General features: G+C 40.8%; 1 protein-coding gene across 2 annotated transcripts in view; it reads left to right on the forward strand.

The window, feature by feature from the left end:
• The window catches only part of NEURL1 (neuralized E3 ubiquitin protein ligase 1), a 132,182-nt gene that overhangs the window by 87,968 nt on the left and 30,842 nt on the right, over window positions 1–13,372 (forward strand). For both annotated transcript variants that reach the window (XM_028730379.2, XM_028730380.2), the window contains exon 3: window positions 1,615–1,936. In XM_028730379.2, coding sequence (XP_028586212.2) covers window positions 1,615–1,936 — 322 coding nt within the window. The remainder of the gene's footprint in view (window positions 1–1,614; window positions 1,937–13,372) is intronic.

Genomic DNA, 13,372 nt, shown 5'->3' on the forward strand with positions numbered 1-13,372 from the left:
CCTGGACAGTGTCTGTGGAGGTCCTGGGGTGGCCAGAAGACAAGACCCCACTCTCCACCTCACTGACGTGGTCCAAAGGAAAGCAAAGCAAAGCAATACATTTGGCACCGCCTTGGCTGTAGCAGTTGATGGAAGCAGGCATGCAAGATGCCATCCAACCGCCTTAGCAAGAGACTTATCCACTTGGCACTCACGTCCTTAAATAAACTGCTTTTAATATCAGTCTTTAGAAGTTTTGTAAGGATAAGGGTTGCAAGGATAAGGATAACAGAATCAAAGAATTGTAGAGTTGGAAGGGATCTGAAGGTTCATCTAGTCCAATCCCTGTAACTCCCTGCAATATGCAAGCATCACATCTAAAATAAGGTACCAAGGATAAGGGTGGATACAGATATGTAATTATCTGAAGAAACAACCCCAATCTGCTTAAATACCAGCACTGGATATCTTTGCTGTTAAACTTTATTTTTGCTTTTGAGTGTTGCTGTTATTGTAGCTATATCCAGAGGAGCCCTAAATCACAAAGATACTAATGCAGTCTTGCTCCTGCCTTCAAAACTTTACTGCTGGATTTTATTTTATTTTACTGTGATTTTATTTCAGTAGTGCATTCCCTTGCACACATACAGAATGCATGCAGTTTTTCTTTGTAGTAACCCCCAATTGTGGAATTTGTTCCCCTGGAAGTGTGGGTGACACCTACATTACTGGGCTTCTGGTAAAGGCTCTTCTGTTTACCTGGAAATTTGATGGAAATTCAGTGATGATGATTGCTGCTCTATGATACTGTAATGATTTCTATTTTAAATTCCTGATTATTGTTTTAATGCCTTATTTAATCAGTGTGCTGTTGGTTGTATATTTGAATGTTGTTATTATATCTGACCTATTGTAAACCACTTCATTTTAATTGACGAAAGGTGGTTTCATGAGTAATTCAGAGAATGAATAAATGTTACCATTTCCAGACCTATAGCTTCTACAATATCTCCTGTTTAGTCTCCAGCCAGCTTTCTGGCGTTGCTTACTTCACAATGGGTTTCAACGCCTTCATTTGTGTAAAGGGTAACTAGCTTACTTATTTTAATCCATTCATCTTTGGAATGATCTATCTAACTGAACTGAATCAAATAATAGAGACGAAAGAGTACAGCAGAAATCACGTATTCATGTTTGTTACTGCAATCATGAGAATAGGCTACATGGGTGCCTGTTCAGGGACAGTCAGTGGTTCATTGTAGACAAAAATGCATTATGTGATCTGGTTGCAGATAACATTGAATCTCCAAGTAATTGCCATCACTTATAACCTTGTGGGGTGAGGATCCCCACACAATATATTGCTGTTTAGTAGTGTTTCCTCACCTCTTCCACCACTTGCAAAGCAATCATATAGTTCCTAATGCAACCCCCTTTTCTAAAACCCATTCATATCCAGTACTGCTGGAAGCCTCCAACTCCTCCCTCCTCCACATACAGTAAATTCAAGCACTCGTCCCCATCACCTTAGTAATGCTACACCACACATTTATTCTCTATGCCTTAGACAATGACATGTTGCTAATGAAAAATTCAAATTGTGCTGATTATGCTTCCGTTCTTCCCTCTCTTCAGATCACAAAGAAGCAGTGCTGTTGGAGTGGGGCTCTTCGGCTTGGATTTACCTCTAAGGACCCCTCTAGGATTAACCCAGAAACCCTGCCCAAGTATGCATGTCCAGACCTTGTTTCTCAGAGTGGATTCTGGGCCAAGGCCCTCCCGGAAGAATTTGCAAATGAGGGAAACATCATTGCGTTCTGGGTGGACAAAAAGGGACGTGTATTTTACCGGGTTAATAACTCTGCCGCCATGTTGTTCTTCAGTGGAGTGAGGACCACTGAACCATTGTGGGCTTTGATTGATGTCTATGGACTCACACGTGGAGTGCAGCTGCTAGGTAGGTGCATTTCTGGAAAATATGACTTTGTCATGGGAGGGTAAGTCGCCTTATTGCTGAAAGCAAAAGTTTCTATTCTCTGGACACATCTTTCCTAGTTTAATCCATTATACCTTATTATTTCCTTATTATTATATGAATAAAGGTTGTGTTCACTACTTTATTATCCAGTCTTGAACAGGATACAAAATGGTAGAAAGTGATTCGGTTCATATGTTTAGTAGTCTCAGCCTTAAAATATCTCACTCCTTTGTCCTTTAATTAATAAGCCTGAGCAAAGCTGGAGTGCTAAATAAATTCCAGTGGAGTTTCACCCATGTTTTGTCTACATAGCAGAACAAGAATCAGACCGTGTTTGTTGTTAGAAAGTGCTGCTTGATGCCATCCATGTAAACCTTACATTCCTCACTCTTGTTCATAAGGACGTCAAAGACCAAGCAAACAAAATGGGTCTGGAAGTAATAAATCATAATGAAAATAAATATCATTAATAGAAGAATTTTGTTATGACAGACTATTGGTGCACATTCTGAAGCATGGAATGCACTCCATAAAAGTTCCCCATTATCTTATTTAACTCTCTTACATCTGACATGGGTAAATGCATTTCATAGTTTATGCATGGCACAGATTTTACCTGAAAGAAGGGTTTGCTGGTTGTTACTTCTATTTAAATGAAATTGCTCTTCTTAAAAATATTAGGTTTAGAAAATAAAATATGTTTACTGGGCTCTAGGAGAATCCTTAGTAGATCATTTTATTACACAATAAAAGTACAGCCATGGAAAATCATTTTATTGTGCTTTAAAAGCTCTGTTGTGAGAGTTCCTCATGAGCTGAGAGTTCCTGAGCACTTGTAAGGCAAAGCTCCAGAATAAATGGAAGTTCAGCTGTGAGGTTCAACTAAAATTCAAGACCAGTTAACACAACAATCCTCTTTACACTATGAATTGACATAGTTTGCGATTACATGAATTGACATACTTAGCAGCTTTTGCATAGGGATAGTGTATGCATAGTGTGTGACAGATATCTGTGATATTACTGATGCTTCATGTAACATTTAAGATTTATTGAAATCTTATTCATTAGAGAAGGTCACATTGTTGTATCTTTAATGTATACAAAATGATGGTATGAGTGGCTTATATTCTGATAGAAAGATCAGAATATTGCTGATAAAATAATATTTGTGTTATAGTGTAAACAATGTGTCTAGCATTATACGTGAATCGTTCTGGGATTTTTACCCATTTTAGCAAAGCAGGGAAGAAGAGGGCTAATGCACGTCATTGAACCTTGAGTTATGTGCAATATTCTCATAGCTAACCTTGGCATTAAAATGCACTTTTAATGCCTAAAATAAGACTCGTAGCAGAAATAATTTTGAAATCAGTCCCTGGGTTTGAAAGTGGATGGAAGGAGTGAACTGTTATATTATTTTAAGGAATGATATTTGAGAGGGAAACATATGGAATTCTCAACCTTGTTAGTTTGCTAGCAATGCTAACATCTAGTTGACTCATTTGCTCTCCATCCGTTTATAGATGTTAAAGTTCCATCAACCTTCCCTACACCCATAATTCCCTTTGAATTCAAAATGTCTCACAGCAAGTTACCTACTTTCTTTATCTTCCTTTCCTTCACAAAGAGTTAAACCAGGCATCCCCAAACTCGGCCCTCCAGATGTTTTGGGACTACAGTTCCCATCATCCCTGACAACTAGTCCTGTTAGCTAGGGGCGATTGGAGTTGTAGTCCCAAAACATCTGGAGGGCTGAGTTTGGGGATGCCTGAGTTAAACTTTTCACTCTGCTTCATTACGAGAGCTAAGCGACAGAAGTGTCCTGCAGATATCTTGTCTCTGCCAATTAGCTAAATGCAGTTAGTACAAAGCAGCGTAACCAGTACAGCGAGGCACCTGCCACCAGGATTCAGATTCCCCTGCTGCTTAGAATGAGTTTATGCAATTGACATTAATGCTCAGACATTTTATTTATAGCATGTTCCAATTGCCTTTGGCAGGCTTAATCTTGGCAATTGTCTTGAAGCCTCTTAATCTTGTTTCTTACGCATCTCCATTCTGTATTATGTGGTGTCAAAGCTCAGGTGCTTGTTGACATATAATTCTTCATCAGTTCTACACTCACTTTGGGACTGCACTCCTGTACCCCCACCTACCTGGGAGTAAGTGCTGTTGAACTCAGTAGGACTTACCTCTGAGTAGACATGCATACAATTGTGGTATTCCTCACTTTTCCTTGTGAATTTTAATCAAAGGCATTGGATGGGGAAACTACAAAAATTAGAGGGAGTGGAGGTTCAGGAGTTGTGTTCTGAGAACTGTTGGTTGTTTTCTTCTAAAAATAAGCTGAAATAACTACTGAGATATAAATCTAAAACCTGTTCTACACATACTCGTTTGTAATGATTGACCTGCTGTTTTTCCAATACCCCAAAGGATTTTTTAAAAATAAAAGAAATCAAGATAATGGAGTCGGACATCAACTAGAAAACATTGGCTACTAAAAACAGATTAAATAGGATTACTTTCCTAGTACAGAGAAGTCAACATTGTGAAATCAAATATACAGATGCCATTGAAAATTATGAGAATGGGTATTTTATTACATTGTTTAGAGGAAAAGGTACATCATCTTAATTGATGGTTATGTAATGTATTTTATTTTGGATGTCATTGTTCCCATTATGATTTCTTAAACCAAGAGCAAAAGTAAACAAAAGGGTTGAAATGCAAATATTCTATTATGGGAATTAATCTTTGCAATCTCCCTTAATACTTTTCAAATGATTAAGCAGAGTAGTTTGACCTCAGGAGGTCACTTTTACCAGCCAAACATGCACTTCTCTGCATTTCTTATATATATTGAAAGAAACAAACCTAGAAATCACAGTCATGTGAGCAATTTTCTGTTTCAAGAATTTGATTATTGGTTAGATCAGCATATGCATAGCTCAGCTTTTTTGTGCCCATTTTTGAGAGATGTGGATTCATTGGACAGCGTTGCCTGAGGGACTGAATCAACTAGCTTTGCAGGAGGCGGGATAGTGATGCCCCCTTCCAATTACAACATGGCTCCTCCTTTCCTATAATTGTCTTGTGCTGTAGCCATTATACTTGATGTGCTCATTTTCTTTTCTCACCCATGCCCTTTTGTACCATGCCTAATGAGTTGTAACCCTGAATTGTAAACTGTGAACATTTCTGTAAAAAAGAATATAGATAAGTAAAAACATACGGAACCTAGAAATGAATGTTGCCTGGTGCAGTGTGAAGTATTCCTGTTCAAGGCTGCCAACCAGCCAGCCATGAAAGACATTCCAGAATACTCTGTGCCCTCTTTTTCACCTGTTTACCCTCCCTACCCCAACAATCAGCCAGCATTTCATGACTACTACTGAGCATGCCCAGTCTTTCTCAGACCCGCCCTCCCATCTCCTCTTCCCTCCTAAAGATTTTTTTTTGCACTTCTGCAAATCTTGGAGTCAATAGCATCCAAATCTTGGAGTCTACATCCCTCTTGTACTAGGATGTTACAGCTCAGGGAAGTGGCTGTCTGGATCTCCTTTGACAATAAATTCCAGAATTCCAGTGCTATTAAGAAGAACTAAGCATACTTCCCTTCTTTCTGCATCTTATTAAGTGGCGGTATACATAATAGAGCCTTTCCATTGGCTGCAGTGTCCATGTAGATTCATGCAGATTCATATCCAGGTACCAAACCACAGAGGGCTTAAAATGCAAGATCCAACACCTTGAATTGGGTCAGGAAACATTTTGGAATCTCGATATAATACTAATATAAGGTGACGTGACTCCTGTCAGTTGACACATTTTGTGCTAGTAGTGGTTTCCAAATATTTTTTAAGGGTAGCTCTAGGCAGAATGAATTATAGAAGGCACCAAGGCATTTGTAACTGCATCAACATCAGCCTTATAATGTGCTGAGGGTCTTCTCTTACTTCCCAGTGATGGGGATGGCTTATAGGGTCTTCTACCACTCTTTCAGTAGCCCTATGCATTGTTTAGACAAAAGTAATCCCCCCCCCCTTTTTTTATCTTCATAGAACCCACTTTTTATTATTGCTTTCAGCTTTTCAGTTGGTGGGACATTACATTACAGGTCAGATTCAAACATGGCTGCTAATTAACTCCAGATATTTTAATTTGTGTTAGTGGATGAAGAAATTAACAACACTAAGAATGTTTACACCAGTAAGCAAACACAAGTGACTGGAATGATTCCCATCACGCTAGTTCTATATGTCTATGTAAATAAGCCTTCAGTGTGAACAGATGTGGCATGGTCTTCTTGAAAATGAAGAGAGCCTGAGAAAATATCTTTAGGAGTATTGCATGTGCAGTGTCTTGAACTAGATGCTGTGTGTTGTTGGACTCTGCAACTTTTTGGCAGTGAGAAGAATGGGAACGGAGGGAAAGTTTATCACTTACCCACCCTCAACTCCTAGTAAACCACAGCAACCCTCAAAGTATTACTAATGATCGTCGTAGAGGAAGGTGGTGACAGACCCTGGGCATTGTGAGGCACTTGCACACCAGAGAGATGGGTGGTCCTGCCCTGTGGTGGGCTGTCACCAAAGGGAATTGCCCTTTGGATCACCATGAGGGCAAGAGTGTCATTGCCTTTTCAGTCTGTGTTTGAATGTGTGAGGGTGTTTGAATCTGAGGGTGGCATGTTTGATGGGTGCTCCTCTGGGTGAAAGTAGAGAGCACTCTTGCTGGGCTGCACTGGTGCCCTAAGTAAGAACTAGGATACCAGGGGCTTTCCTGAGAGCTTTCCTGAGAGCTAGGGAACTAGGGGCTTTTCTGAGAGCTAGGGGACTAGGGGTGTAATAGGATTTTATGAGTGATGGGACTGTGGAGTTGTGCCATCGATATTGGGTGGGTGCTGACGGTTATCATTTAGATTAGGTTGGTGCCGGAAGTTGTTAGATGGCAGCAATGGTCCAGTTTATATAGGTATCTATCGGATGAATATAAACTGGTAATAGGTTAAAGTGGATGCATAATATATATGATGTATGTATGAATGGTGGGTGCATAGTGGTGCTGAGAGTGCCTGGGTGAGTGGAATATCGGTCCAGTGTTTGCCTGGGTGATTATAGCAGAGGAGAGATCACTATATGTGCCTCAATATCAGTGGTAACAGGCAGAAGGAATTATACCATTGGAGGCGGATGAGACATTGATGGAGTAGGGACACTGCATGCATGCTGTACCCCCTTCTATCTCTCCATCTCTCTGATGTTTGGTAGCTCCGTTGAAATGTTTCCTAGTCTGGCGGCACTGTTATTTAACATGAAGTCTGTATGCAATAAGACCATATCTGGTGGGCAAGCTGGCTGGAGTGGATTTGACCCAGCTTTGCCTGCCTAGGAATTTGGTGCAGCTTTTCCCATCTGGGTATTGTTGCAGCGATATGTTTAAAAGTGCAGTGAGAGGCGTAACTTGCCATGTTTATCTCCAAGGGCTCTAAGCATAGGATGATCATGGCAGCTTCAGTAGCAATGGTGTTCTTAATCACTCTACTATAAACAACTGGCAGGCTATAGTCCAAACAGTTCCTGTACCTCTACATTCCATTAAATGCCTTTGGACCAAAACATACATTTAGTTCTTTTCAAAATAATATTTTAATATTTTAAAATCTTCTCTGTCACAGTTGCAGCTTCCCTGAAAACACTCTCTCCAATTGGCCTATATATCTATATCTATATATATCTGTGGGTGTGAAGGAGGTAGTTGGGAGGCATTTTTCACTACTGGGATGCTTCTTCCTTGTTAACAGGATGCAGAGACAACTTATAAGTCACTTCCTGGAAAGGAGGGGCTTCCAACTTACAGAGTGATCCTGACCTTGGCAGGATGTGCCTAGGCTTCTAATTTCATGGTGGGCCCAGTCCTTCATTACAGCCCTGGAAAAAGTCTCTCCCTGTTTGTTCCACAATTCCAAAAATCTCTGAACTGCCTTCACAGGCTAGTCAACAACGGCAAGAGCCCATTTCACCTCTCATAGTCCATAGACTATGAAAATTTGAATCCTGTTTGTATCCTAGGTTAACTCACTTCTCAGCCTGACCGTAAGTGTGTAAACAAAGAATTGGCCCGAAGTCTGAAGGGTCTTGAGAAAAGGAACCTAGGCATAATGACAAAAATTTGTGCAGATTCATGGACACCAGGAACTACATTGTTGTGTCAGGGGCATGAAAAGTGTGGATCAGATCTGTAACCCTAGAGTTCCTAGAACAGCTATAAGTGTGGGATAGGTCCTAGGAAAGATGTATTCCTGCTTGACAGTAAACTAGGTAGCAGCTGAGTCCCTTCCACATCAAAGGTTTTGGTTGTTGCTCCAAACTAAGGTAAAGCTCAGTTAAGTTCTGGGCAAATGAGCCACCAACTTATAGACTCCATTTAGTAGTGGAATGAAGAGGACTGGTTTCAGTTGGGCATCCCACTGCTAGAGCTACCAAGTGATTACCTAGCTAGGAAGCCCAAAACCTAGAGACTAATAGCTTAGAATTAGTGGTCCTCATTGAAGCAAAGCACAATTATCAGCTGGCATTCCTGCATTTGAAAAACAGACTTCTACAAAAGTTTGTTAGGGTGTTCACAAGTAACGCCAAAGTAAAGGTTTGCATCTATTGATGAGGAGTGGTAATGTTGTAAGCTGCTCACAAGGAAATGATAAGCATCATGAAGTAGATTCCAGGCAGAATGACACCTCTAGTATCTAAGAGTACAACATATGACTAAAGTAGAAAAAACACGACTGACTATCCTGGCTGCCAAAACATAGATGAAGATGTAGGACTGACCCATATTCATCCAAAATAAATACTATGCCATCACAAGAATTGTAGAGGCTACCAGTGCAAAACTTTCTTTTAATCAGAATGGGTTCTGTGGGACAGAAAGTTTCCTAGGCCATTATTACAATGTGACTTTGCAAGTAATATAGAAGCTTATCAGACAGAGCACATCCATCCTTTCTGGAGTGGTGGTCATTCCTTTTGGTAAAGAGCACCAGTGAGGGAGACAAGCAGAGTGGCCACCTACACCTATGTGCACACACCCTCCAAATCCTATTAAGTTGCCTTCTTTGCTTTGGTGGAGGATCCCTAAATGAAATGCTACAGCATAAGTAGGCCAGGAGTACCCCATCCAGCTTGGCAGGGGTGGGGGTGGAGTAACTGCTCTTGAAATGCAATTGTTGGAGAATATCCTGTCACCTCATGGGAAACTAACATTTTCTTTTATTTTTAATGTTCATTTCAGGTTGTTGTATGGGGAAGACACTATTCCTGTCCTTGCTCTTCTTTCTTACTGTCATCTGCATTTCAGTCAGTTTGAGAGCTGGGAATGACTTCTCTTTCTCTCTCTCTCTCTCTCTCTCTCTCTGTGTGTGTGTGTGTGTGTGTGTGTGTGTGTGCGCGCGCGCGCCTCTTTCAGTTACTCTGTTAATAGTGGATTTTGTTTCCTTGTGTAACACTTTTATTTAGTAAAGTCATAGAGAGATCCAAGGAGAGAACATCCTCTCTTGCCCCCCACTCTTCAGGAAGTAACTTCTAATTTGACAGTCTTGTGTTTTTGATGGAAGGGCATCCCAGTGGTGAAGAATTCTACATCTAGGAATGAAAATTCATTGCGTGGAGAACATTACTTTCCGTAGTTTCAGAGCCTTTCCAGTTTTATGCTCAGAATCAATTCATCTTGGTGCAGCCATGAAAATTGGATTTCTTTCCTTTCTGCGTACTTTTAAAGGATATGTATTGATACCTCCGTTGGAGTCCTTGAAACAAAATGAGCATGAGTCAGAAATTTACTGGATGTTATTTTCTCAGGAAGGGGGATTGCTATATAGCCTGCAGATTTAATATCCTTTCTGTGTATCTATGATCGGCCTTTGTGCACAATATCTCTGCTCTTTCGCTTGTGGGTGGTCTGGCTGACGAGAGAGCTGTATGCGAGACCATTTTATAATAATCCAGCCTCATTGTTGCATTTCTCAAAAGACCTGCTGCGGAATACTCAGCAGTGTACCAAGATTATCCTTAAAGTCTTAGTGTTCAGGAATTGAACATGCAGATAACCAAGCAATCTCATCTTGCAGATGAATAAATCTCCTTTTTTCTGGTAGGGTTTCTCTCAGGTCTGGTTCAGGCTTTGAGTCCATAATAGTGTCCTTCACCTGTTGGGAACTGGCTTTGGCAGCAAGGGCACATGTTGCTGCCATCTCACAAATGACACTCTGTGCAAGGTTGACAAGTGTATGTGCAATTCGCCCAGTGTATGTCTTCCTCCTACACCTGTTGGAAGGGGGAGAGGAACATGCAAATCTAGCTGTATGCTCCTGATAGCTTAGCTCACATACAGGGCACTTTCACTGCTGCTATTTTTTGGGTAGTATTCAATCACATACAGACAAATGAAGATTGCACTATTACAGTTGATTAGGAGGTCTTGTGCAACAAACCTGAAGGTAAAGAAAGGGACAGAGAAATGTGTTGGAAATTGTGGGACAGCACTTGTTTTGATGCAACATTGTCTAAACTCCCTGCAAAGAAAGCAGGATAAATGCTCAATAAATGGGTCATCTGGCAGCGGCCACAATGTTCTTCACATGGTGTTGGGCACATGCTCTCTAGTAAAAAGGATATTAACATGGGCTGAATGTTTGAATTGGGTCTAGTGAAACATTCCAACATTCTCTCCATAACACAGGAAATAGCACAAGAATTCTGCAGTCCTCATCTATGGGAGCCAAGAACATATTGGATGGTATTGTTCCTTTAGGCAGAGGGGAGTGAGAAATATAGGGCAAGAGTGTATTATATAGTATCGGAGAGTGACCCTCCCCCTCCTTTGGCTCTCCAATCAATACTTGCATAGGGATTGTAGGCAAAGCCTCATGTATTCTGTGCTGCTGCCTACTACAAATTGACTCATCTACACTCCTAAAACTGTGTGTGGGTACATGATAATGGTAAAATACTTTGTTTATTGCAAAGCTCATTCATTAACATGATTTGAACTTGACAGGGTACATCAAGACCCTGGAGTAACCAGGTCTGATATTTTTAAAATAATATATTATGAATAATGGAAGATTCTATCTGACATTGGCAAAAAATGAATAAACAGATTCACAAGCTGTCAGATCTGCAACAGTGATATCTCAGAAAGTTAATTGGACTGTGGTAAAAATCTTCATCCCATTGAAATGATAAAACATCTTAATGGCTGTGGCTTGTGCAGGCTTGTGTGTTTAGCTGTCCCTGATGCATTTTCTTGTCCATTATGAGTGCTGAATTATAGTCACTTAAAGCGAGGCTTATGTAAAACATTAAATCATTATCCTCTTCTCAGTCAAGGAACTACAGAAGAGCAATTCACTCTGTTTAGGAACTAACCAGAATAATGACTTTCATATGTCTGGAATATGCACCCCTAATCTATAGCATCTAATTATTATTTTTTATCAAAATGATTCTAAAACAGGTTTTACATTGTTTACTAAAATCATCTGTCTCCAAGGGCTATTTGGTATGTACTGAATGGCTGAAAGGCTCATCTCCACAACTTTTGGAAATACTATCAGTGTGATGTTACCCACCTCTCTGTCCTAAGGAAAATCCAGTTTGTTGATAAGAGAGCAAGTTATCATGGCACAAAGGCACAGAATGAGGAATGCTAGTTGACAAAATGGTAGCCAGCCAAACTGATAGGCTGAAATGCACAGTTAGCTTTAAAAAAGATGGAAATAAGTTGAACAACCCATCCTATAGACTCATCTACTTTCCTTCTAGTTACTGAAGAGCTAAAGTTGCACATGCAGCCCTTTTCATGAGTGCCTTTTTGAAATGCTGCAGTGCAGAGGCTGTTCATAGGAAGCAGTGATGTGTTTATGTAAACTTAAAGCAACTGCCCATACAATTTCTGCAGTTGTCATCATACCTTCATAGAACACCTTTTATAGGTAGTGATGGTGTGGAGGGAGCTGTGATGCTATGGTGAACATTGTCATAACTGCACAGGGAATTTCTTCAATAATAATAATATAATATAAAATTGCTGTCAGGGTACTCCCATCAGAACAGGGGAGGGAGGCAGGCGGGCTGCTGGGATACAGAGAGCCTCCAAAACTCCTGAGGAGCTGTTCCTCATCCAGCGGTGAGAAAAGCCACACCTTCAGTGGAGAAGAGAGGGAAGGGGCCAGCCAAGCGAGGAAAGGGCTTGAGGATGCTGCTAAGAGCACCAGCACCTCACCTAGCCAGGCTGGCCAGGAGGGACAAACGCCCCTTCAGTCGCAGAGCTTGCGCAGAGGGGTGAAACGCAAGGAGGAGGCTCGGGGTGCCGAAATTTTTATGTTGGGGGAGAAACCAGAAGGGGCCAGTCCCGGATTCTGCAGGTGACTGAGAAGGACATGAACTTTGTGGATCTGCACTGTAAATAGTTTGCACAATAAAACCTGTAAAAGCCAGGTCGGAGTTATGGCTGGTTATTCACGAGCAACCATCACCAGCATATGACAATTGCCCTTAGACCTGCGGGTATAGGGCAGTATAGAAATTTTAATAATAATAATGTGCTTCAAGCACCTATCTTCCTTACAGGTGGCTGGATATATTAATTGGACTTTGCTCTGTAAAGCAGAAAATGACCTGGGAATCAGTGTGAATGTGTGAATGTTTTCCTGCCATATACAGAAAACTAGAATGCAGCTGACATGCTGATGGGTGTGCATATCCAACAAACTGCATGTGGCATGACATAACGATTATCATTAGAGCTGACAAGTATTGTCATGCTTAGGTGTCTAACATGATGGATTCTTGAACTGGCAGAGTCACAACCATAGAGGTGAGGTGTATTTTGTTCTTCTTCTGCTTAGTTCCAGTATTCAGGAATGCATAATATTGTCTAGATGGAAGATAGTAACCTTTGCATTTTGCTCTTTGGCATCGATATGCCAAGGTTTTTATTTTTACCTTTCATGAATTCTTCATATCCTCAGATTTCCATTTGATCATCTATTTTGGTGTACTTCCAGATTGCAGGACACACAGCAGTTGTGCTACTCTGTCACTGTCTCCATGGGTTTTGTAACTTCAGCTGGTTTCTCCTCCTTCTGGACTTACTAGGTTGGCATATGCAACCATAGCATCATCATTTCCCCCTTTCAGGCCTGGCAGCTGTATCTTCACTTCCCAACATTAAAGCATCATTACAGCCAAACAGTGCATTGTCTTGCTCAGCGCAGTTTCTTGACAGAATGAGTAGATATGGCTCAAGAAGCCATGACAGAGGCCTGAGGATTTTGCTGCAGCACATAATTTCCTGGCGTTAACTCGGAAGTGCTGGCATTCTTACTTCCTACCATCTAAAAAGTCAGAA

This window comes from Podarcis muralis, chromosome 6, assembly GCF_964188315.1.
Source record: "Podarcis muralis chromosome 6, rPodMur119.hap1.1, whole genome shotgun sequence".
Lineage (NCBI taxonomy): Eukaryota > Metazoa > Chordata > Lepidosauria > Squamata > Lacertidae > Podarcis > Podarcis muralis.